Source organism: Dipodomys spectabilis, unplaced genomic scaffold (genome assembly GCF_019054845.1).
Source record: "Dipodomys spectabilis isolate Male_0828 unplaced genomic scaffold, ASM1905484v1 ptg000764l, whole genome shotgun sequence".
Lineage (NCBI taxonomy): Eukaryota > Metazoa > Chordata > Mammalia > Rodentia > Heteromyidae > Dipodomys > Dipodomys spectabilis.
The window spans coordinates 15,177-40,342 of record NW_024871441.1 but is presented as its reverse complement, the minus strand read 5'-3'; the positions used below and the strand labels follow the sequence as shown (position 1 = coordinate 40,342).

The window sequence follows — 25,166 nt, the reverse complement described above, 5'->3', positions numbered from 1 at the left end:
CCGCCGCCTCTCACACCACTGCCGGGCGCGGGCCTGGGCGCTGGGCCTGGGCGCCGTCCCGCAGCTCTTCAGCTCAAGGCGGGCGCTCTACCACTGAGCCACAGCGCCGCTTGCGGCTTTCTGGTGGCTCATTGGAGATGGGAGTCTCGCAGACTTCCCTGCCCGGGCTGGCTTTGCACTGCGATCCTCGCAGCTCAGCCTCCGGAGTAGCTGGGGTGACGGGTGGGAGCCGCCAGCCCCGGGCAGGGGATGAAGAGCGAGGCCCCATCCCCGAGCTGCTCCTTCCAGAAGGTTCCACCCAGCGGAATAAAAGCCTCTCGCAGCGGTTCACGGTTTATTGTGGCCTCGTCCTCATCCAGGCCCCTCCTTCCCCTCCTCCTCCTCCGGGATCGGGCGCCGCGGGGAGCCAGAACCTTCGAGAACCTTCCAGACTGCAGCCGGCAAGGGCAGCGCCCGGGCCACCGCCCCTCACCAGGCCCTCCACGGGGAGGGGGCCCCGGGGCGCCCCAGAGCCCTCCACGGGTGGCCAGGCAGGGCCGACCCGCGAGTGCACCCCGGGGCGGGCCGAGCGTCCCGGCCCCCCTCCCTGCGGGCCTCGCGGTCAGATCCCCCGCGGGGCCTCCACAGCCGGCCCCGGCCCCGGCCCCGGCGGGCTGGGCTCCGCCGCGGCCTCCGCCGCCTCCTCCTCCTCCGCCTGCGCCTCCAGCAGCTCGGCCGACAGCCCGTCCTCCGGGGAGGCCGCGGCCGTGAGGCTGTCGGGGAGGCTCAGCCGGGGCAGATCGGCCGGGGCTGCGGCGCCTGGGCTGTCCGGGAAGGAGACCTCGAACTCCGAGCCCGACCACGTGGCCTCGCCTGCAAGAAGGAAGGAGCCAGGGCTGCTGTCATCCCGGCCGCCCTGCTCCGGAGGCGCAGATCGGAGGATCGTAGTTCAAAGCCGGCCCAGGGAGGAAAGGCCCCGAGACTCTCATCGCCCACGAACCACCAGAAAACCAGAAGTGGGGTTGTGGTTCAAAGGGTAGAGCGCCAGCCTTGAGCTGAAGAGCTGAGGGACGGCACCCAGGCCCAGAGTTCAAGCCCCACCACCGACAAAAGAGGAGGAGGGCGGAGCATGGGCCAAGGGATAACCAAGCCGTGAGTTCAAGTCCCAGTAATGGCACAAAAGTTAGAAGCGTGGGAATCAGGAGGCCTCAAAAACCTGGGACCACGGTGCTGAAGCCAGCAAAAACCCCCACCTACCCAATACCACCACCCAGGGCTTTGTTTTTGTGGGTCCCAAGGCTCAAACTCAGCCTGGGCGCTGTCCCTCAGCTCTTCAGCTCAAGGCCAGCGCTCTACCACTTAAGCCACAGCGCCACTTCCGGTTCCCTGATGGTTCACGGGAGATGAGAAGTCTCCTGGACTTTCCTGCCCAGGCTGGCTTTGAACCTCGAGCCTCAGATCTCAGCCTCCTGAGTAGCTGGGATGACAGGCGTGAGCCACCAGCGCCCAGCAAGCACCAGGCTTTGACAAGATGTGCTCCACCTGGCAAGAGGCATTTGGGGGTCCCCCTATGGGAAATCGCTGCCAAGTGGGGGGGGGGGGGCACCAAGTTCAAGTCACTTACCTAGGCGCTCATGGGAGCTGCCACTGGAGCCCACGTCCTCCCGTCCCAAGGTTGGGGGAGAGACCCGGCCCGGCCCTACACCGGCACGGCTGCTATCCAAGAGGGAGATGCCAGACACCTCCAAGAAGCCTGGGGGAGATGGACACAGTTGTTATTATTGACAGCAGGTCTGGTGGGTTTCAACTCAGGACCTGGCTGTCCCTGATTGTTTTGTTTTTTTAAATCAAGGCTGGCGCCCTACCACTTGAGCCACACCTCTACTTCCGGCTTTTTGCTGGTTCATTGGAGATAGTTTCGCGGGGACTTTCCTGCCCAGGCTGGTTTTGAACCACGATCCTCCAGATCTCAGCCTCCTGGGGAGATGGGATGACAGGCGTAAGGCTCAGTTTCAGCGTGGTGGCCAGGCAGGCCTCTTGGCTGGAAGAACTCTCTGCCTTGTTCTGGAGAAATCCACCTGATCCCACCCCCAAGGAGGCTCCGACCTCCTCCTAGGGTCGGTGTGTGCGAAGAGCCTGTGATCTGAGTCCAGTTAGTTGTGCAACTAAAGTAACCTAACCTGTCGTGCCTGGACTACAGGCGCTACGCCAGTGCCCGGCAGTGCTGTGTGAGACCAGCAAGAGGTCAATAAGACCCCTGAGCCTGCACCCCGCTTCAGTGCCGGGAATCCCAGTTGCCACCATGGGCTGACAGCTCACACCTGTCACCCTGGCCACTCAGGAGGCTGAGATTGGAGGATCGCAGTTCAAGCGCTCCAGGGCGGGAAGGTCCCTGAGTCTCCTCTCCAGTGAACCCACCAGGAAACCGGAAGTGGTGCTGTGGCTCCCACAGTAGAGTGAAAGCTCTCAGGGACAGCACCTAGCCCCGAGTTCAAGCCCCAGGGTTCCAGGTGCCTCAGTTTCCTCCCCTGGAGGCCTGGCTCAGTACCTGGATCCATGACTCTCTGTACTGGAGGTGGAGGCTGAAGAGAAATCTCCATGGAGCACGGGAGCACCCCCAGGTCCGGGGCGGCATGGCTGGGGCTCCCCGGGGCGGGGGGCTGCTCCTCTGGGAAGAAGCCTGGGACCTGGAGCAGGGCCTGGGGACGTCAGGGAGAGAGGAGCAAGGACCAGGGTGAGGACCCCATCTCAATCACCCGACCCCTATGTGCAGGCCTTCCTGGAGTTCAGGACCATGATTGCCTCGCATGCCCACCCCCAGCCCCTTTCCCCACAGCCTCCTCGGGGTCCCAGGAAGAGCTCCTTCCCGCCAGATGCCCGTGGCTCACGCCGGTCAGCCCACCCACTTGGGAGGCTGAGGTTTGGAGGATCGCGTTTCAAAGCCAGCCAGAGCAGGAAAGTCCATGAGACTCTCATCTCCAGTGAACCACCACCAGAAAAAGCCAGAAGTGGTGCTAGTCTTGAGTGGAAAAAGCTCGGGGATGGTGCTCAGGCCGTGAGTTCAAGCCCAAGGATAGGCATCAAAAAAAATAAATAAAAGCTGGGGTGTCTGCTCCCCAAGCATTCCAAAAACAGCTGTTAAGCTTTGTGTGCTGGTCCTGGGGTTTGAACTCACGGCCTGGGCACTGTCTGAGCTGCTTTTTGTTCAAGGCTGGGTGCTCTACCACTTGAACCATAGCACCACTTCCAGCTTTTTCCTGTGGTTTATTGGAGATGAGCGTCTCACGGACTTTCCTGCCCTGGGCTGGCTTTGAACTGCCATCCTCCAGATCTCAGCCTCCTGAGTAGCTGGGATGACAGGGGTGAGCTATGGCTCTGGGCTACAGGGCACAGATTTCCGGGCACGTCCGGGTGGTGTCGGGGCCTTTTGCGCATGGCAGACCTGGAGCAGCAGCCTCCCCTCGCCGCTGCTGCTGACCTCCTGGTAGTCGCTCTGGAGTGGGCGGGGCTCCAGGTCCGGAGCAGGTGGGGGTCCGGGCGGGGTGTCCGGTGGCGGGGCATGGTCCCGGGCTAGGGTATCTGGCGGCGGGGCATCAGGCGGCGGGGCTCTGGGCGGCTTCTTGGGGTGACTGGACGGCTGAGTGGGGATCCGGTGCAGGTAGCCGTAGCCCACGCCACACCCTAGACTGGGGGGGCGGGGGGGGGGGGGGGGGGAAGGCTGGAGCATCTCACCTCACCCAGCCTCACCCAGCTCTCTATAGAGTCCACATAGTATCTCATCTAACCACACAGTATCTCATCTAACTACACAATATCTCATTTAACCACGTATGTCATCTAATGAAATATCTAACAAAATATCTCATCTAACCAAGATCTAACCAAGTATCTAACAGAAGAGCTTAAGGAAGAATCTCCCTCAGCCAAGTAGCTAACAAAGTATGGCATCTAACAGACTATCTCAGCTAACTAAATGGCCAACCACCTCAGGCAGGGCAGGAAAGGGGAAAGGAAGGAAGCTGGAGGCGTGGCTCAAGTGGTAGAGCAGCAGCCTGGAGTTCAAGCTAAAGCCCAGGGACAGAGCCCGAGGCCCTGAGTTCGAGTCTCAGTGGCGAGTGCAAGGCATGAATAGCAGCAGCAAGGCAGGCACAGGGCCCACCCCCTCCACGGCCACCCCAAGTCCTCACCCCAGGCCTGCGAGTCCGGGACTACAGGCAGTACCTGCCTTCCCCGCCCCAGGCTGCGTTGGGCGTGACGGTGAGCTCGCGGCAGGCATCCCACTCGGAGTTGTACACCATGAGCTTGAGTGGCTTCCCCTCGTGGGACTCGATGAGCGAGAAGAAGTCCTCAGACTGCGTGGGGGGACAGGGAGGCCCGAGCTGCAGCTCCCTGCCTCCCCAGACGCCCGCCCCACCCCGGGGCCCCCCCCTCACCTCCTGGAGGATCTGATCCGAGCCCACCACGTAGTCAGTGTAGGGACGCAGACCGGCCAGGGCGGCCGGGGAGGAGGGTGCCACGTCCTAGAGGGGTTACAGTGACAGCCTCAGCCCTGAGGGGGGGAAAGGGGGTCAACCTCCCCTCAGCCCCACCCACCCACCCCAGGCACAGCACTGCACAGCCGGGCACTGGTGAGCACGCCTGGAATCCCAGCTACTCAGAGGCTGAGATCTGAAGATCATGGTTCAAAGCCAGCCCGGGCAGGAAAGGCCCAATGGGCCTCCAATGAGCCACCAGGAAATGGAAGTGGCGCTGTGGCTCAAGTGGTAGAGCGCTCACTTTGAGCTGAAGAGCTGAGGGACAGCGCCCAGGCCCAGAGTTCAAGACCCACAACCAACAACAGCAACAAAAAAAATAAGAATAAAGCATCATAAAAATAAGCAAAGTAAATAATACATTTAACAGCAAAGTAGTAATAGTACATTAATAACAACGACCAAGTAGGGACCCTCAGGGCCCTAAATTGAGCATCCAGGCCAGCATGAGGCAGGGTCGGCCGAGCAGGGAGGGAGCCAGGGAGGAACTGAGCGGGGCCAGATGGAGCCCAGGAGTTTTCTTTTGTGTCAGTGGTGGGACTTGAACTCAGGGCCTGGGCGCTGTCCCTCAGCTCTTCAGCTCAAGGCGAGCACTCTACCGCTTGAGCCACAGCGCCACTTCCGGTTTTCTTGAGTGGTTTACTGGAGATGAGAGTCTCACGGACTTTCCTGCCGGGGCTGGCTTTGAACCGCGATCCTCAGATCTCAGCCTCCTGAGTAGCTGGGATGCTAATAGATGGGCGTCACTGGCGCCTGGCAGAGCCCAGAGTCGTCTTTTTGACCCCACAGAAGCTGTCTGGCTGCCCATCCGGGACTCACCAGCACGTGCCACACCTGCTCGCTGGCCCGGCGGAAGCTGCAGAAACGCACGCTGGCCCCCAGCAGGCCCTGGCCGCCCCACAAGTTGCTGGGTACCACCTCCACCTCGCGCACGCGCATGGTCTTCATGCTGAACACCTCCAGCTTGACCGGCCTCTCCACGTTCGCCTTCAGCAGCGCCTTCAGCTTGTCGCTGCCCTTGTTCTGCATTAGTGGAAGGGGAGTGGGGGGGGGGGGGGGGATAACGGGGCGGACTTCTTCCAAGGCCCAGTCGGCCTGGCTTCCCCCGACCCCAGAGGCTGCAATCGGGAGGATCGCTGTTCCAGAGTCGGCCAAAAAACAGAAAACAAAAGCCTGGAGAGCAGCTCAGGGTCGCAGTGCCCCGAGTTCAAATCCCACAACTGACAGGTAGGGGGTTGGGGGGAGGGAGGGAAAGCGAGGCGGGGGCAGTGTAGAGCTGGGTCCTCCTGCGGGACAGACGGACACACTGGAGGGGGGGAGAGAAACCTCACCAGCCTCGAGTGTCCGATGGTGATGATGAAGTCGAAGTAGGGCTCCAGGCCGGCCTGCTGCGCGGGCGAGTTCTCCTGCACCTGTCCGCACACACCACGCACGGCTAGTCGCGCCCTCCTTTAGTCCCGGCCTTCCCACCTCTCCCAGGGTCCTGCGGGAGCAGACTCGTGCCCTGGGTCCAAGTCCCGGGTCGGACTCGAACCCGGGACCATCGTGTCTCGGAGCTCCGCCTCCTGGGGGGGCCTGGATGGCCCCGCGGCCTGGCCGCGCATGCGCACACGCACGCACACACACGCGCGCGCGCATGCGCGGCTCGCCCCGCGCCGGTGGAAGCCCCTCGGCGCCCCGCTGCCCAGGACGCCGCGCACGCGCACACGCGCCCGCGCACGCGCGCATGCCTGGCTCACCCCGTGCAGGTGGAAGCCCTCGGCGCCCCCGGCCGGCTGCTCGGCGCTGGCGCCCAGGCCCATGGCGGCCGCTCCTCCGCTCGGCGTCGGGTCGGCGCTCGACGGCTCCGGCCTGGCCGCGCCAGCGCGCATGCGTGTGGCGGCACTTCCGCCGCCGGTGACGTGAGGGCGCCAGGCGCAGGGCCGGAGCCACGCCTACTCACGCCCGGCGTCGCCTAGCAACCGGCGCCGGCGCGGCCGCCTGGTTGCCAAGGACGCGCCGGCCGCCGCAGCGCGTGAGCGCGCTGGACGCCCGAGCGAGCCGGCGTCGCCGCCCCTAGCAACCTGGTTGCCAAGGACGCGCGCGCACGCGCACTGTCGAGTCTTCCACCTCCGCCCCAGGACCTGGATTCCCCGCGATCGCGGCCCCCCGCGATGAACTGCGGCGACGCCTCCTCCTTCGTGGTGGGTGGCCGGCCCGGGGCTCCCCTCCCCGCACCCCCCATCCGCTCGTCCCTCCCCCGATCCCGCCCCGCGGGGCCCCACCCGTCCTGCCTCAGTCTACCCCATCCACAGACGCACTCACAGCTGCACACACGTCCGCACACTCCTGGACTTGCATCCGATGCGCCTGCACACACACTCACTGCTTTGTGATTATTGTATTTTATTTGCCCGTCCTGGGGCTCGAACTCGGGGCCTGGGCGCTGCTGCCCCTGGGCTGCTTCTGCTCAAGGCTGGCGCTCTACCGCTTGAGCCACAGCGCCACTCCCGGCTTTTCCTGTGGATGTGGCACTGGGGACTCGAACCCGGGGCTTCATGCGTGCTAAGCGAGCACTCTACCACCGAGCCACCTTCCCAGCCCCTCCCAGTGCTTGCTTTGTCCCTTTTGCAAAAGGAGCCCTGATCCCCCCCTCCCTCCCTCCCTCTTCCCTCCTCCCTCCTCCCTCCTTCTCTGTCTCTCTCTCTCTGCACAGGCTGAGATCATTTATTACAGCCAGGAGCAGTACTTTAACCAGGTCCAGCAGACCGCGGCCCGCGGCTTGGAGAAATTCAGCGGCGACCCCGGGCTGCTGTTTTTCAAGGCCTATGGACTCCTCAGGGAAGGTACAGGCCAGAACTCCTTGTTTTTTTGTTTTGTTTTGTTCTAATCGTTTTAGTCGGTCCTGGGGCTTGAACTCAGGGCCTGGGCACTGTCCCTGCGCTCTTTTTGCTTAAGGCTAGCGCTCTACCACTTGAGTCATACATACATACATATGTATATATAGGGCACCATTTCTGGTTTTCTGGTGGTGAGTTGGAGATAAGAGTCTCACGCCCTTTCATGCCCAGACTGGCCTCAAACTGCGATCCTCAGATCTCAGCCTCCTGAGTAGCTGGGATGACAGGCGTGAGCCTCGGTGCCTGGGCCTACCTGTCCACCTCTTGCAGCTGGTGCTCCTGGTGCCAGCCACCATTACAACACACCTCCAGGCTTCGGGCTCCTTTCAGATCTGGGTGTAGGAAGATGGTGCCCGGCCTCTCGGCTCAGGCCTGGAGGCCCAGGCCCGCCTGTTGTTGGCAGGATGCGTCGGAGACGCCATCAGCGAGCTGGAGAACATGCAGAACCATCCACACCTGACCCTCTGCTCCGTCATGGCTCTGCTGTATGCCTACAGAATCCACCATGCCCACGGTGAGTCGAGCCACGCAGAGCAGGCCCACCGCCAGGCCCGCCAGCGTTCTGGCTCTCTCCCACAGAAGGCCTGGCGCCGCTCCCAGCTTTGGGGGGCAGTTCTCTATGAGAGATCCTCCGATCGCAGCCTCCTGAGTAGCCGGGATGGCAGACGTGAGCTACTATACTCCCTGGTGTGTGACCCCTTGGCCCTGTCTTCCCACCCTGGGGCGGGTAGATCGGGAGGCCATCCAGGATCTGGAGAGCAGCCTGAAGGAGCTTCGACGGCATGCCAGCCATGCCGCCTTCTACTACGCCGGGATCTTCCTGTGGCTCGTGGGCCGACACGAGAAGGCCCGGGAATACGTCGACCACATGCTGAAGGCCTCCAGCAACGCCAGAGAGGTACCTGCCACGAGGACCAGCCATGGAAATCCCCACGGCACCCCAAAAGGAGTCCCAGTTCTAGGCCTGTTGGGGGGGAGGTGGGGGCTCACACCCATCATCCCAGCTCCTCAGGAGGCTCAGATCCGGAGGATCGCGGTCCGAGGCCAGCCTGGGCCAGGAAAGTCCATGAGTCTCTGATCTCCAAGGAACTACTCAGAAAGCCAAGCTGCAGAGCGCCAGCCTTGTGTACAGAGGCCCAGGGACAGGGCCCAGGCCCCGAGTTCAAGTCCCGGGATGGGCATAAAATTAAGAGGGGGGGGGGCAGGTGGTGGCCTGAGTCAGCAGAACCCAGAGCTCTGTGTTCCCCCCTTATTCTCACCCAGGGCCTCATCCTCAAGGGCTGGGTGGACCTCACCTCCGACAAGCCGCACCTGGTGAAGAAAGCCATCAAGTATCTGGACCAGGGGACTCAAGACACCAAAGACCTGCTGGGGCTGATGGGAAAGGTGGGCGGAGCCACAGGGGAGAAGAGGGCGGGTTCCCAACGGAGTGACAGGAAGCAGGGACCTATCACAAGACCTCAGGCCTCCCCTTCTGGTCGATGAGGAGCCTAGGCCAAGAGAAGTCACCTCAGGGCCAGCCCAGGGTCACACAATGGCCCCCCCACGTCCACCCGGGACCTGGCTCCTTTCTGCTGAGGGCGCTCTACCACTTGAGCCACAGCGCCACTTCCAGTTTTCTGGTGGCTGATTGGAGATGAGTCCGCCCAGGCTGGCTTTGAACCGCGATCCTCTGGATCTCAGCCCCCTGAGTAGCTGGGATGCCAGGCGTGAGCCCCCAGCGCCCGGCTACTGCCTTCTGATTAATCTATTTGTTGCACTCTGCCTGGCTTTGGACACCAACACCCCCCTTCCCATTGACCGGATCCCCCACCACACACACACACACTCTGTTTTCCCCCCAAAAGGCAACGTACCTCATGATGCACCAGAACTTCTCAGGAGCCCTGGAGGCCACCAACCAGATGGCCGTGGCGTCCGGGGGCTTCCTGCCCGCCCTGGTCCTGAAGATGCAGCTCTTCTTAGCTTGCCATGACTGGGAGCAGACCGTGGAGACCGGACACAGGTAAGTGGGGTGCAGCTCACCAGGCCAAACACCCCCCCCACCATTCTCTTCCAAGCCTGGGGGTGCTGATAGAAAATCACACAGGTGGCGGGCACCGGCGGCTCACGCCTGCCATCCCAGCTTCTCAGGAGGCTGAGATCTAGAGGATCGTGGTTCGAAGCCAGCCTGGGCAGGAAAGTCCCTGAGACTCTGATCTCCACCAAACTGCCCAAAGGGGGGAAAAAAAAGCCAGAAGTGGTGCTGTGGCTCAAGGGGTCAGCCTTGAGCACAGAGAGGCTCAGGGGCAGCGTCCAGGCCCTGTCCCAGGACATCCCCCTCTCCCCCCACACACACACACAGTCCCCCAAAATGTAACGGGCCTAAAATGGCAGACAACACATCATAGTGTAGACGCCCTGGGTGTCCACCCAACCAATGAAGAGCCAGAGCGCACACGCCCTGTGTCCACTCAACCAATGAAAAGAGCCCAGAGCAGTGCACCAGCCGTGCATCAGCCATCGCCCAATCAGCGTGCAGCTCGGGAGTCGGGGGCGGAGCCTGGAGGTATATAAACCACCTTCCAGGAGGGCTTGTAGCCTGGTGGGAAATTTCTCCCCTTCTTTATGCTTTTGGTCACCTTTCAAACACACTTACTTCGTGACACACACGCACACGTGCGTGCACACACACGCACACCAAGCCCTCCGCACGCGCGTGGTTTCTCCTCCAGAATCCTTGAAAAAGACGAAAACAATATCGATGCCTGCCAGATCCTAGCTGTGCACGAGCTGGCCAGAGAAGGAAACCCCATCCTGGTAAGTGGGCCGGGCAGTAAATCATAGTAAATAAATAAACAGACAACCCTGGGTACCAAGGATTTCAGGAAAGCCCGGCTGGGGGCTCCTGCCTGTCACACTCACGTCCGTGTGTCCTAACAGGCTGCCAACTGCGTGGGAAATCTAATTAAGGCCCTGGAGACAAAAGAACCTCGAAACTGGAACCTCCACCTCAAGAAGATTCTCCCAGTTAGCAGATTGGTAAGAAGATGGCTCCTGGCCTCCGGCCAGTGGCTTCTTTCTGCCTTTCCCTCCAGGGGCTCCCGGCCACTTGTCGGCCAGCTCCCCGCACCCACGTGGCCTTCCCACTGGGGACCCACGTCCTGTGTCATCGTAGCCAGGTGCCGGTGGCTCACACGCAGGAGGTTGAGATCCGGAGGATCATGGTTCCAAGCCAGCCCCGGGCAACTGCATGAACTTGGAGCTCTACCACTTGAACCATGGCTCCAGCCCAGCATTTTGCCACTCACTTGAGCCACAGGCTCCACTTGCAGCTTTTTTTTTTTAATGCCAGTCCTGGGATTTGAACTCAGGGCCTGAGCGCTGTCCCTGAGCTGCTTTTTGCTCAGGGCTGGGCCTCTACCACTTGAGCCACACCTCCACAGGTGGCTTTTTGTTTTTTAAATTACTTCCTTGGAGAGAAGAGTCCTCTCAGAAGCATCTGGCTGGGTTGGCCTCCACCCGCGATCCTCCAGCCTCAGCCTCCGGAGTGGCCGGGATGATGGACGTGCGCCACCCATCCAACCCCTGTGTCCTCTCCCGCAGTGTGGGAGGCAGCAGGAGGTGGTCCACCTGGTGAGCAGCTTCCTGGAGCGAGTCTTCACGGCTGCGCCCACCTGCGGCCTGGCGGCCACGGAGCTGGGCTACCTGTACCTCCTGCAGAACCAGCCGAAGGAGGCGCGCACCTGGTACAACGAAGCCACCAAGCTGCAGGAGGACAGGATGGCGGTCCTGACAGGTGGGTGCGGGCGGGCGCTCACATGTCTGGTTTGGAACCACGATCCTCCGGATCTCAGCCTCCCTGGTAGAGCTGGCTGCTCACCCTCTTCGGCCTCCATTCTAGGGAATATCTGGTGCCACATCTTACAAGGGCAGCTGGAGGAGGCCTCACAGCAGCTGGAGTTCCTGAAGGAGGTGCAGCAGTCTCTTGGCAAGTCCGAGGTACGAGCCCGGGACCATCCTGGGGGTTTCCTTGCCGGTCCTGGGACTTGAACTCGGGCCCTGGGCGCTGTCCCTGCGCTTCTTTGTGCTCGAGGCTGGCGCTCTACCGCTTGAGCCCTAACTATATGGCGGCGCCCCCTTTCTGGTTTTCTGGCGGAGATAAGAGCCTTACAGACTTCCCTGCCCCGGGAGCTGGCCTCAAACCGCGATCCTCTGGATCTCGGAGGTGGGGTCTTCCCTCTCGGTTCTTGCTGCCAACCCGGCGTTGTGGACACAGGTGCTGGTGTTCCTGCAGGCCCTCCTGGCCTCGAAGAAGCCCCCGGGGGAGCAGGCGGCCCCTGCCCTGCTCAGGGAGGTGGTGGAGCTCCATTTCTCCGCCATGCACACGCTGCCCCTCAGCCCTGAGTACTTCGAGAAGCTCGATCCCCTCTTCCTGGTCGGCGTGGCCAGGGAGTTGCTGCGCTTCTGCCCCAAGCAGGTGAAGTGGGGGGGACAGGGAGGATTCAGGGCGCATGCGCGGGGAGACAGCCGCTCAGGAGATCCGGAGGATCACGGTTCAAAACCAGCCCCCGGAGCAGGAAAGTCCGTGTGCTTCTGATCTCCAGTGAAGCCAGCCCAAGGCCAGAAGTGGAGCTGTGGCTCAAGGGGTAGAGCGCCAAAGCTCAAGACAGCAAAGAAGGGAGGGAGGGAGGGAGGGGGGTGCTGTGGGAAGGTTCTGGAATGTTCTGCGTCCCCCCCCACAGCCCCGCCCCCCCGGCCAGGTGGTGTCTCCGCTGCTGAAGCAAGTCGCCATGATCCTGAGCCCCGTGCTGAAGGCCGCGCCGGCCATGATGGACGCCCTGCTTGTGATGGCGGAGGTCAACTTCCTCTCAGGTGGGTCCGGCCTCCCTTGCCCGGCCTCCCTTGCCCGGCCTCCCATGCCGGGCCTCCTGTCCCTTCCAGCTCCTTTTTTTCCTTTTTGTTGGTCCTGGGCCTTGAACCCAGGGCCCGGGCGCTGTCCCTGAGCTCTTCAGCTCAAGGCCGGTGCTCTACCACTTATATGGCGTCGGTTTTCTGGTGGTTCATGGGAGATCAGAGTCTCCCGGGCTGGATTTGAACCGTGATCCTCAGCTCTCAGCCTCCTGAGTAGCTAGGATGACAGGCGTGAGCCACCTGCGTTTGGCTCTTTCCACGTTCAAATCCTGGACCCCCCCCCCACCCAACAACCCGCCCTCCTCCTCTCTGGCTAACCTGGAGGGGAAAGGGGGGGGGTCCCCAGACCTGTGGATGGCTGGCTTCCTGCTTTGTGCGGCTTCCTGTGGTCAGTGAAACCCTGGGATGGCTCGCGGCGGCTCCCGCCTGCCATCCCAACCGCTCAGGAGGCTGAGATCCGGAGGATCGCGGTTCCAAGCCAACCCTGGGTGGGTGTGGGGGGGGGGGAGGGAGGCAAAATAAACCACCCAGAAAAGCAGAGGCGGGGTGGTGGCTCAAGTTGTAGAGCGCCTGAGGTCCTGAGTTCTAGCGTGGGGACTCCCCCCACACCCCTATAATTACAGGAGACCTCGAGACGGCGCAGAGCTCACTGCAGCGCTGCCTGGAGCTGGACCCCGCATGGGTGGACGCGCACCTGCTGCTAGCACAGGTCCACTTGGCCCAGGGCAACTTCGCCATGTGTGCGCACTGCCTGGAGCTGGGCGTCAGCCATAACTTCCAGGTGCCTGGCGGGTGGGGGGTGAGGGGGGCCCGCCATGGCCCCCAGACTTGCCACACCCCCCCTACCAGGGGAAATGGGGGTGCAGCCTGAGCTCCCCAGGCTCCCCTGGAGCCTGGTCTGAGGCCTTGTGCTCACTCTCTGTCTGTCTGTCTGTCTGTCTGTCTGTCTGTCTGTGTCTCTCATCTGCAGGTTCGAGACTACCCCCTGTACCACTTCATCAAGGCCAGAGCCCTCAACAAATCCGGGGAGCACGCCGAGGCCGTGAAGACCCTGAAGATGATCGCGGCGCTGCCCGGGGGGAAGGGCGAGGAGGGGCCCCGGAGTCGCCGAGCGCCCGCGCTGCGTCCCGGCGAGCGAGCATCCGTGTTGCTGGAGCTGGTGGATGCACTCCGGCTCAACGGGGAGCTGGTGAGGGACCCCCCCCCACCCTGATGGGGAGGGGGGGGCGGCTGACGGGGCCAGGAAGCCAGCTCCCGGGGGTTTGGAGGCTGTGTGGTTTTTCATCCGTCCTGGGATTTGAACTCACGACCTGGGCGCTGCTTCCCCCCCCACCCCCCTCCTCCCAACCACTCTGCCCGAGGCCAGCACCCCGCTCCCGGTGTTCGGGTGGTTCATGGGGGATGAGAGTCTCTCGGGGACTCCGCTGCCCAGGCGGGCCTCAGACCACGGTCCTCCGGATCCCGGCCTCCAAGCCCAGCAGCTGAGATCGCTCTCCTTCTCCCCCCCCCCCCATGTGGTTGGCAGCACGAAGCCACGAAGGCGATGCAGGACGCCGTGCACCAGTTCAGCGGCACGCCCGAGGAGGGCCGCGTCACGCTGGCCAACGTGGACCTGGCCCTGAGCAAGGGCGCCGTGGACGCCGCCCTCGCCATGCTCCGCGGCGTGGGCCCCGCGCAGCCCGGCTACGCCGACGCCCGCCAGAAGATGGCCGACATCTACCTGCGCACACGCCGGGACCCCGCGCCTCTACATCAGCTGCTACCGGTCAGCACCCCCCCCCCTCCCTCCCTCCCTCCCTCCCTCCCCTCCCCTCCCTCCCCTCCCTCCCTCCCTCCCCACCCTCCCTCCCCCCCACCCTCCCCACCCCACCCCACCCTCCCACCCACCCCCCACCCACCCCCCCCAACCCTCCCACCCCCCACCCACCCACCCCCCACCCCCACCCTCCCCCCACCCACCCACCCACCCCCTCCCCCTCCACCCCACCCCCCCACCCACCCCCCCTCCCCCCTCCCCCCCCACCCTCCCTCCCTCCCTCCCTCCCCACCCCCCTCCCACCCCCACCCTCCCTCCCCCCTCCCCCCCTCCCCCCACCCCCACCCCCTCCCTCCCACCCTCCCCCACCCTCCCCCTCCCACCCCTCCCCCACCCTCCCCCTCCACCCTCCACCCTCCATCCCTCCCCCTCCCTCCCCCTCCACCCTCCCCCCTTCCTCCCCTCCCTCCCTCCCCCTCCATCCCTCCCACCTCCCTCCCTCCCTCCCTCCCTCCCTCCTTCCCTCCCCTCCATCCTTCCTCCCTCCCTTCTTTCCCTCCCTCCATCCCTCCGTCCTTCCCTCCCTCCCTCTTTCCTCCTCTCCTTCCTTCCCTCCTTTCTTCCCTCCTTCCCTCCCTCCTTCCTTCCCTTCTTCCCTCCTTCCCTCCTTCTCTCCTTCCTTCCCTCCCCTCCCTCCTTCCTTTCCTCCTCTCCTTCCTTCCCTCCTTCCCTCCCTCCTTCCCTCCCTCCCTCCTTCCCTCCTCTCCTTCCTTCCCTCCTTCCTTCCCTCCCTCCTTCCTTCCCTCCTCTCCTTCCTTCCCTCCTTCCTTCCCTCCCTCCCTCCTTCCCCCCTCCCTCCTTCCTTCCCTCCTCTCCTTCCTTCTCTCCCCTCCTTCTTTCTCTCCCCTCCTTCCCTCCCTCCTTCCTTTCCTCCCTCCTTCCATCCCTCCTTCCTTCCTTCCCTCCTTCCCTCCCTCCTTCCTTTCCTCCTCTCCTTCCTTCCCTCCTTCTCTCCCCTCTCCTTCCCTCCCTCCTTCCTTTCTTCCTCCTTTCCTTCCTTCTCTCCTCCCTACTTCCTTCCTTCCCTTCTTCCCTCTCTCCTTTCTTCCTTCCCTCCCTCCTTCCTTTCTTCTTCCTTTCCTCCCTCCCTCCTTCCCTCCCTCCCCTCCCTTCCTTCTCTCCTTCCCTCCTTCCTTCCCTCCCTCCTTTCCTTCCTTCCCTCCTTCCTTCTTTCCTTCCTTCCCTCCCTCCTTCCTTCTTTTCTTCCTTCCCTCCCTTCCTTCCTTCCTTCCTGTCTTTTTCTCCCTCCTGCTTCCTTCCTTTCTTTCTTCCTTATTGCACCAATCCCAGGACTTGAACTCAGGGCCTGGGCACTGTCCCTGAGCTCTTTCACTCAAGGCTGGCGCTCTACCCCATGGAACCATCTACGGCACCACTTCCGGTGTTCTTGGTTGCTTCCTTGGAGATGAGAGTCTCACGGACTTCCCTGCCCCGGGCTGGCCTCAAACCACGATCCTCAGACCTCAGCCTCCTGAGGAGCTGGGATGCCAGGCGTGAGCCCCGGGCGCTGCTTCCCCCGCAGAGAGCTGTGTGAGCATCTCCCGGGCCCGCACACCAGCCTGCTCCTCGGCGACGCCTACATGAACATCCAGGAGGTGCGGGGCCGGCGGGCGGGGGGGGGGGGGGGGGGGGGGGGGCCCTGGCCAAGGCCCCACGGAAGGACGCCCCCACACCCACCTACACCCACGCCCCCCTCCTCCCCTCCGCCAGCCTGAGAAGGCCCTGGAAGTATACGAGGAGGCCTACAAAAAGAACCCCCCACGACGCCGGGCTGGTCAGCAGGATCGGACAAGCCTACGTGAAGACTCACCAGTACAACAAGGTCCGGCCGGCCTGGGCAGGAGGCCGGGAAGGGAGGCTGGGGGACGGAGGCTGGGGGAGGGAGGCCGGAGAGGGTGCAAAATGGCTGCTTCTACCCCAGCTCCCTGCCAAAGACCAAATTTACCTGTCCCTCCCTCCCTCCTTTCCTCCCTCCCTCCCTCCTTTCCTCCCTCCCTCCCTCCCTCCCTTCCTTCTGCCAGTCCTGGGGCTTGAACTCAGGGCCTGGGGCTGTCCCTGAACAACCTTTGCTCAAGCCTTGGCGCTCTATCCCTTGAGCCACGGCACCACTTCTGGCTTTTTCTGAGTCATCCGTGGGAGATGAGAGTCTCATGGACTTTCCTTCCCCAGGGCTGGCTTTGAACCACGATCCTCCGGATCTCAGCCTCCCTGAGTCCCTAGAATGACGGGCAGGGGCCACCGAGGCCCATGACTTTGTCATTCTGTCTTTAACCGAGCCCCGTCCCGGGGACCTGGGGTTTGACATCTTGGTGGTCAACGAAGAAGCCTGGTTATTCTCAGGGGTCCCCCACCCTCCCCCTAAAGCAAAAAGCCAACATGGTCTCCCTTCCCACCCAGGCAATCAATTACTACGAGGCGGCGCAGAAGATGAGCGGGCAGGACTTCCTGTGCTGCGACCTGGCTGAGCTGTTGCTCAAGCTGAAGAAGTTCAGCAAGGCGGAGAGGGTGCTGAAGCAGGCCCTGGAGCGCGAGTCTGGTAGAGCCGCCCTTGGAACGCATGCGCAGCTTCACCCCGGGGGGGCCCCCCCACTCCCAAAGGGGAGCTGGTTCCCTCCTGACTAGCCCTGCAGCCAGACAGCGACCCCCACTGATGGAGATTCCCTCTCACAGCCAAAGGCCTGGCGCCCATGATGGATCAGGTGAAGTGCTGGCTGATGTTAGCCAAAGTCTACAAGAGCCACAAAAAGGAGGAGGTGGCGGAAACGCTGAGCAAGGTGCGTGCACATGCGCATGCGTGCTGGTCCGGGGACTTGAACTCAGAGCCCAGGCGCGCTGCCCCCTTGAGCCTCTCGGTGCTCAAGGCTGGGAGATCAGAGGCTCACGGGCTTTCCCCACCATGCACCAGCCTCCAACCGCCATCCTCCAGATCTCAGCCTCCCGAGGATCTGGGATGACAGGCGTGAGGCACCGGCACCTGGCTACAGATTGGCGGGTTTTTCTGCTGGACCCCCAGACTCCCCCCCTTACCTGCTCAGGGCCCGGGTTTACCTCCCCTTGCCACCCCCCTTCCCGCCCCGATGACTCTGCCCTGGGATTTAGGGTTTACCAACCCAGCTGGCTTGTTTTTCGCCAAGGCCTTAGATGTACAGACCAAGGTGCTAAAGCGGGCCCCAATGGAGCAGCCGGAGATCATCCCCACCCAGAAGCAGCTGGCCTCCTCCATCTGCATCCAGTGTGGGGAGCACTATGCAGCGGAGGAGGACTACACAAAAGCCGTGCGGGCTTACAAGGACGCCCTCTGCTACTCGCCCACTGACAACAAGGTGGGTGACCCTTGGGTCCACAGGCTGCTCCGCCGCTCAAGAGCCGTTGAGTCTTGGCTCAGAGGTGGAGGCCAGACCTCGCTGAAGGCTTGGCTGGTTTGTGAGTGTGTTTGCCAGGCCTGGGACTTGAACTCAGGCCCTGGGTGCTGTCCCTCTCGGTGCTCAAGGCTGGCGCTCTACTACTCAGAGCCACATGTGACCCCACTTCCGGTTTTCTGATGATTTCGTGGGAGATAAAGAGGCTCATGGACTTTCCTGGCCTCGATCCGTGATCCTCCCAATCTCTGCCTCCTGCGTCACTGGGATGACAGATGTGAGCCACCGGCGCCTGGCCAGCGGTGGAGGTGTGGCCCAAGTGGTAGAGCACCAGGCCTTCAGTGGACAAACCTAAGGGACAGCGCCCAGGCCCTGAGTTCAAGCCTTCGTACTGGAGACAAAGAAAACTAAAGGAAAGGAGCCAGGCGCTGTGGCTCCCGCCTGCCATCCTCACTTCTCAGGAGGCTGAGATCTGAGGATGGTGGTTCAAAGCCAGCCTGGGCAGGAAAGTCCGTGAGACTCTGATGTACAGTGAACCACCAGGAAACCAGAAGTGGCATTGTATGTAACTCCAAATGGTAGAACACCAGCCTTGAGCAGCTGCTGTTGGTTGATTGCATCCGGCCTGGGCAGGTGGTATTGATTGATTGATTGATTGCATCGGGCCTGGGCAGGTGGTATTGATTGATTGATTGATTGCATCTGGCCTGGGCAGGTGGTATTGATTGATTGCATCTGGCCTGGGCAGGTGGTATTGATTGATGGGCAGGTAGTATTGATTGATTGATTGATTGCATCGGGTCTGGGCAGGTGGTATTGATTGATTGATTGATTGCCTCTGGCCTGGGCAGGTGGTATTGATTGATTGATTGATTGCCTCTGGCCTGGGCAGGTGGTATTGATTGATTGATTGATTGCCTCTGGCCTGGGCAGGTGGTATTGATTGATTGATTGATGGCCTCTGGCCTGGGCAGGTGGTGCTGGAGCTGGCGCGGCTCCATCTGCTGCAGGGAAACCTGGATCTGTGCGAGGACCAGTGCTCCATGCTCCTGCAGACGTCACAGGATGCCGCGTCCACCTCTGTGGTTAGCGGGGACCCCCTCCCCACCCTCATGGGACCCCAGGACCACACCCAGCGGCTTCCCCTGGGGTGGGGTGGAAGGGAGAGATTATTTCCAGTTGTTCCAGTGGAAGCCCCCAGCTTCCCACCCGGGGGCTACTATAGAGAAAAGTCGGGGTGTGGCCCCTGCCACCTGCCAGGCCCTTCCGTGGCTAGCGGGCCTGGACCCACTACGAAGCCCAGCTAAGCACAGCAGGTGAAATCAATAGGCTCCAGGGAAGCCACGCCCACTGAGCACAGGGGGTGAAATTGATTGGCTCAGGTGAAGCCACACCCACTAATCACAGAAGATGAAAATGATGGGCTCCAGGGAAGCCACGCCCACTGAGCACAGAGGGTGAAATTGATTGGTTCAGGGTAAACCACGCCCACTAATCACAGAGGCTGAAACTGATGGGCTCCAGGAAAGCCACGCCCAGCTGGGGGTGGAGATTGATAGGCTCCAGGAAAGCCATGCCCACTGAGCACAGAAGATGACATTGATGGGCTCCAGGGAAGCCACGCCCACTGAGCACAGGGGTGATGTTGATTAGCTCAGGGTAAACCACGCCCACTAATCACAGAAGATGAAATTGATGGGCTCCAGGGAAGCCACGCCCACCAAGTACAGGGGTGAACTTGATTGGTTCAGGGTAAACCACGCCCACTAATCAGAAGATGAAATTGATAGGCTCTAGGAAAGCCACACCCACTAAGCACAGAAGATGAAATTGATGGGCTCCAGGGAAGCCACGCCCACCAAGTACAGGGGTGAACTTGATTGGTTCAGGGTAAACCACGCCCACTAATCACAGAGGCTGAAATTGAGGGCTCCAGGGAAGCCACGCCCACTGAGCACAGGGGTGATGTTGATTGGCTCAGGGTAAACCACGCCCACTAAGCACAGAAGATGAAATTGATGGGCTCCAGGGAAGCCACACCCACCAAGTATAGGGGTGAACTTGATTGGCTCAGGGTAAACCACGCCCACTAATCAGAAGATGAAATTGATAGGCTCTAGGAAAGCCACGCCCACTAAGCACAGAAGATGAAATTGATGGGCTCCAGGGAAGCCACGCCCACCAAGTACAGGGGTGAACTTGATTGGTTCAGGGTAAACCATGCCCACTAATCACAGAGGCTGAAATTGAGGGCTCCAGGGAAGCCACGCCCACTGAGCACAGGGGTGATGTTGATTGGCTCAGGGTAAACCACGCCCACTAAGCACAGAAGATGAAATTGACGGGGTCCAGGGAAGCCACACCCACCAAGTATAGGGGTGAACTTGATTGGCTCAGGGTAAACCACGCCCACTAATCAGAAGATGAAATTGATAGGCTCTAGGAAAGCCACACCCACTAAGCACAGAAGATGAAATTGATGGGCTCCAGGAAAGCCACGCCCACCAAGTACAGGGGTGAACTTGATTGGTTCAGGGTAAACCATGCCCACTAATCACAGAGGCTGAAATTGAGGGCTCCAGGGAAGCCACGCCCACTGAGCACAGGGGTGGTGATGATTGGCTCAGGGTAAACCACGCCCACTAAGCACAGAAGATGAAATTGACGGGGTCCAGGGAAGCCACACCCACCAAGTATAGGGGTGAACTTGATTGGCTCAGGGTAAACCACGCCCACTAATCAGAAGATGAAATTGATAGGCTCTAGGAAAGCCACGCCCACTAAGCACAGAAAGTGAAATTGATGGGCTCCAGGGAAGCCACGCCCACCAAGTACAGGGGTGAACTTGATTGGTTCAGGGTAAACCACGCCCACTAATCACAGAGGCTGAAATTGATGGGCTCCAGGGAAGCCACGCGATTGATAGGCTCCAGGAAAGCCATGCCCACTGAGCACAGAAGATGACATTGATGGGCTCCAGGGAAGCCACGCCCACTGAGCACAGGGGTGATGTGGATTGGCTCAGGGGAGGCCACGCCCACCGCCTGTACCCACTGCCCGCAATATGGCACCTGTGTGGTTTTCTTTTTTCTCTTTTGCCAGTCCGGGGGCTCGAACTCAGGGCCCTGAGCCTTTTCACTTGTGGGCTAGCTCACTACCGCCGGAGCCACAGCACCACTTCAGGCTCCTCAGTTGTGTGCAGGGCTGAGGCGTGGAGCCCGGTGTCCCCCACAGCCCCCCCCAGCCCCCCAGCCCGCCCTGCCTGTCTCCTGACAGATGCTTGCTGACCTGATGTTCCGGAAGCAGAACTACGAAGCAGCCATCGGTCACTACCGCCAGGTCCTGGAGAAGTGTCCAGGTAATCCGGCCTTCCTGAGATCACCACTAGAAGGTCACCCGGGGCCTGGATGCCATCCCTGAGTTTCTCCTGCTCAAGGCGGGCGCTCTACCACCTGAGCCACAGCGCAGCTCCCAAGTCTGTGAGGCTTTCTCTGCTGAGAAGAGTCAGGATTTCTCTGCCCCCGGGGGTTGGCCTCGAACCCTGATCGTCAGGAGTCTGTCTTCTAAGGAAGACCTGGCCGCCAACCCAGAGCCTGGCGAAAGATCAACTCGGCCTGATTTCTTCTCAGACGACTTCGTGGTATTTAACAAGTTGATCGATTTGCTCCGCCGCAGCGGCAGGCTGGAGGAGGCACCCACCTTCTTCGAGCTGGCCAAGAAGGGGTCCAGCAGGGTGGTACTGGAGCCTGGCTTCAACTACTGCAAGGGCATCTACTACTGGTGAGCGGAGCTGGAGTGAGGGATGTTGGGGGGAGGGGGAAGAAGAGGGGAGATGCAGGGGTCTTGCTTTCAATAAACCAAGAGGAAGCTGGGGGCTGGGGGCTCACGCCTGTCATCCCAGCTACTCAGGAGGCTGAGATCCCGAGTATCTCCGTTGGAGGCCAGCCCAGGGCTGGGGAAAGTTGGTGAGACTCATTTCCAGTGAGCCACCTGGAAAACCAGAAGTGGCGCCATCTACAGGGCTCAAAGTGGTAGAGCACCAGCCTTGAGCAGAAAGAGGCTCGGACTGTGCTTACCCAGGGCCTGGGCACTCTCCCTGAGCTGCTTTTGCTCAAGGCTGGTGCTCTACCACTTGAGCCACAGCTCCATGTCTGGCTTTTTTTTTGGGGGGGGGTGATTTATGGGACATAATCTCACGGACTTTCTCACCTGGACTGGCTTTGAACCAAGATCCTCTAGATCTCAGCCCCCTGAGCAGCTGGGATGGCAGCTCCTGGCCGGGCTTAGCCTCTAATTGTGATCCTCCAGGTCTCAGCCTCCTGCGAGAATGGCAGACGCGAGCTCTGGACGCCGAAGTGTCCCCCAACAGAGACATTGCCTGTCCCCTTCCCATTACATTCTTGGGGTCTTAACTCTCTCCAACTCCAGGCACGTTGGAAGGCCAAACGAGGCCTTAAAGTTCCTGAACAAGGCCCGCAAGGATACCACATGGGGTCAGGAGGCCACGGACTACATGGTGCGGATCTGCCTGAACCCCGATGACGAGATCTTGGGGGGAGAGGTGCTCGAGAACACGGGGGCAGAGAGCAAGTAAGGAGGGGGAGAAGGAGGGGCGGGGAATCCACAGGCCCTGTGGACGGGCGGCCGCCTACCACAGAGATCCTCAGCCTGGCAGCCCAGCCGCTCAGGAGGCTGAGATCTGAGGATCACAGTTCAAGGCCAGCCTTGAAAGGTCCAGGAGATTCTTCCCTCCAATAAACCACCAGACATGGAGGCGTGGCTCGAGTGGTAGAGCGCCAGCCTTTGAGCTGAAGAGCTGAGGGACAGCGCCCAGGCCCAGAGTTCAAGCCCCAGGAGTTAGAACTAAGAAGAACGTATGAATTCTATTATCTATGCGTATCTCAGCAAACCTATGTTGCTATGGCGTCTGGCAATAGAGAGTAACCTATACAGGGTGCACCAGGTGTACAATTCCACGCAACCCTGTGGCTCTGGGACACGTACCGTGTCCAGGATCGTGATGCCAGCCTCCCTCCCTCCCTCCCACCCCCCCCCCCCCAGGGCTGGGTCCCGGCCTCAGGGGCTGCGCACGGCCGAGCGGCTACTACAAGAGTTCCCACCGCCCTCAGACCCGGGCCCTGCACGCTTGCGGCTGCTTCGCGGCCTGTGTCTGCTGCACGGTGGTGTGCGTGCCCAGGTGGAGGCCGCTCTGGTGGCTTTCGTGGAGCTGGCCCAGGCCGAGGTGCGTGCAAAGGGCCTGGGGCTGGCGGGGGGGGGGGGCACATTTCTGATCTTACACCAGACCCCCCCCCCACCCCGGGACAGAAAGAGAATGCAGCAGCACTACTGGCGCTGGCCCAGGCCTACACGCTGCTGCAGCAGATCCCCAAGGCGCGCACGCAGCTCAAGCGCCTGGCCAGGGCGGTGTGGACCCCGGGGGAAGCGGACGCCCTGGAACGCGCGTGGTTGCTGCTGGCGCATCTGCACTGCGCCGCTGGCAAGTTCGATCTGGCCGTTGAGCTGCTCCGGCGCTGCGTGCGCTACAACAAGGCGAGCACCCGGGGGGAAGGGGGGTGGGGGTGGTCCAGATCTGGGGGGGCAGGGGGAGGGCAGACCCCACAGCACATCGGGAATCGCGACCACTCGGGAGGCTGAGATCCGGAGGATCGCAGTTCAAAGCCAACTTGGGAGAAGCAAGCCCGTGAGACTCTGATCTCCTGTGAACCAGCAAAAACCACAGGGGGGAGCTGTTGGGCAAGCAGTTAAGCACCAGCCTTGGGCGAGAAAGCTACAAGGCTCTGAGTTCAAGCCCCAGGACAGGCACAAAAGAAAAGACAGGGCCTGGGGGGAGAAGGGAGGGTTCTCGGAAGGGGCTCAGTTGAGGGAGACTCCGGATTGGGGGTACCAAGCCTCTGGGCAGCCAGGAGTGCAGGAAAGTTTGGTGCAAAGGGCTTAACACCAACACCTAACTTTGTGCCACTCCTGGGTCTTGAACTCAGGGCCCAGATGTCCAGACACGGACTTTCCTTGCCCAGGCTGGCTTTGAACCACGATCCTCCGGATCTCGGCCTCCTGAGTAGCAGGGATGGCAGGCATGAGCCACGCCCTTCCTGTGGGCGAGGGGTTCTGAGTGACATCCCCCCCTCCCTGCCTGCCCCCCCAGTCCTGCGCCAAAGCCTACGAGTACATGGGCTTCATCATGGAGAAGGAGCAGTCTTACAAAGATGCGGCCACCAACTATGAGCTGGCCTGGAAATACAGCCACCACAGCAACCCAGCCATCGGTGAGGAGGGCAGCCAGCCCGGGGGGGGGGGGGGGGGGGGGGCGGGGCACAGCTGGTGGGGGGGGAGGTGGGATCTGACCACAGATGACCCTCCTCTCCCTTGAGCCCGGAACTCAAAGTCTGTCCCCTGATGAGCAGAGGTGGGAGGGGAAGACATTCTTGGGTGCACCCGGGGCTGGGTGTCACCTCCAATGCTGCCCCCCCCTTAGGTTTCAAGCTGGCCTTCAACTACCTGAAGGACAAGAAGTTCGTGGAAGCCATCGAGATCTGTCACCATGTGCGTGAGCCGCCTGCTGAGGGTCGGGGGGGGGGGGGGGGGCTGGGACCCTGGCCTCGGGCTGACCATCACCCCAAGTTCTTCTCTTCCCAGGTCCTCTTGCAATACCCCAACTACCCCAAGATCAGAGAAGAGATCCTAGAAAAGGCCCAAGGATCTCTAAGGCCGTAGCTGCAGTGGTGGACAGCAGTGGGGTGGGGGGGGTTGGGGTGGGGGGGTGCCCGGTCCGTGGGGAGCTGCTGGTCCATCAGCTGAAGATTTATGGGAGAAGGGGAAAAAAAAAAGTTGGGGGGGCAAAGTGGATCCTCAGAGAATCGAGACCAAGTCCTATTCAGCCACATCACTGTAGTGTCAACGATTCTTTGGGGGGTTGTGATTTACCTGAGGTGAAGTGGGGGGGTGGAACCCCTTCTTTGAGGAGTGATTTTTTGGGGGGGGTCAGTTGTGGGTCTTGAACTCGTGGCCTGGGCGCTGAGCCACCTCCAGTTTTCTGGTGGTTCATTGGAGGTGAGAGTCTCACAGACTTTTCCTGCCCGGGGCTGGCCTCGAACTGTGATCCTCAGATCTCAGCCTCCACCTGAGTAGCTGGGAAAACGGGTGTGCGCTTTGTCCCCACATGAAGCAAATCCTCATTGTTCTGGGCAGGATGAGAGCTGGAGGGAGCTCCTGAGGCTCCGGCCCAGGCCCCACTGCCAGGACGGGGCGTGGCCTATTGTTTTGGCCTCGGGTGCGCGTGGATGTGGTGTTTTTCTCCCAAGTTTCCCAAGTTGGAATCTACCCCCCCCCACCCCCCGCAGTGCTTGCGACTTCCACTCAGCTGTGTGCGCATGCGCGCGCCACACACACACACACACACACACACACACACACACACACACACACACACACACACACACACACACACACACACACTTTGGTGATGGTACTAGGGCTTGAATCAGGACCTCTGTGCTGTTTTGTTTTTCCGCGCAAGGCTGGTGCTCTACCACCTGAGCCACACCACCACTCCTGACTTTTTCTGACTAGTTCATCAGAGATGAGAATCTCACGGACCTTCCTGCCCGGGGCTGGCTTTGAACCGCGATCCTCTTGATCTCAGCCTCCTGAATCTCTGGGTTGACAACGCGTGAGCTCCCAGCACCCAGCT

General features: G+C 61.4%; 2 protein-coding genes across 3 annotated transcripts; one reads left to right on the top strand and one right to left on the bottom strand.

The window, feature by feature from the left end:
- Positions 1 to 148: 148 nt before the first annotated feature.
- Positions 149 to 25,166, bottom strand: Gorasp1 (golgi reassembly stacking protein 1). 2 transcript variants are annotated; one of them, XM_042672737.1, is made up of 11 exons: positions 25,161 to 25,166; positions 22,579 to 22,582; positions 6,251 to 6,329; positions 5,843 to 5,923; positions 5,331 to 5,534; positions 4,413 to 4,499; positions 4,201 to 4,331; positions 3,458 to 3,665; positions 2,528 to 2,678; positions 1,604 to 1,732; positions 149 to 852 (listed from the first exon to the last, which is right to left on the bottom strand). In XM_042672737.1, exons 3-11 carry the CDS (start codon positions 6,311 to 6,313, stop codon positions 602 to 604), a joined length of 1,305 nt encoding a protein of 434 aa, XP_042528671.1. In that variant the 5' UTR covers positions 6,314 to 6,329; positions 22,579 to 22,582; positions 25,161 to 25,166; the 3' UTR covers positions 149 to 601. The 2 variants fall into 2 exon arrangements, with proteins under 2 accessions (XP_042528671.1, XP_042528670.1); XM_042672736.1 differs by lacking the exons at positions 22,579 to 22,582; positions 25,161 to 25,166 and having other exon boundaries at positions 6,251 to 6,354.
- Ttc21a (tetratricopeptide repeat domain 21A) lies at positions 6,312 to 24,190 on the top strand. The gene is given in 31 exon segments (XM_042672730.1): positions 6,312 to 6,407; positions 7,207 to 7,336; positions 7,794 to 7,904; positions 8,122 to 8,288; positions 8,654 to 8,776; positions 9,238 to 9,395; positions 10,105 to 10,189; positions 10,313 to 10,411; positions 10,976 to 11,168; positions 11,274 to 11,371; positions 11,649 to 11,849; positions 12,115 to 12,244; positions 12,907 to 13,064; positions 13,254 to 13,472; positions 13,809 to 14,021; positions 14,023 to 14,048; positions 15,622 to 15,694; positions 15,810 to 15,854; positions 15,856 to 15,921; positions 16,497 to 16,635; positions 16,770 to 16,873; positions 17,234 to 17,422; positions 18,433 to 18,543; positions 20,735 to 20,816; positions 21,088 to 21,238; positions 21,887 to 22,048; positions 22,520 to 22,700; positions 22,784 to 23,008; positions 23,622 to 23,742; positions 23,952 to 24,019; positions 24,113 to 24,190. Coding segments are annotated over 31 exon segments (4,002 nt in total).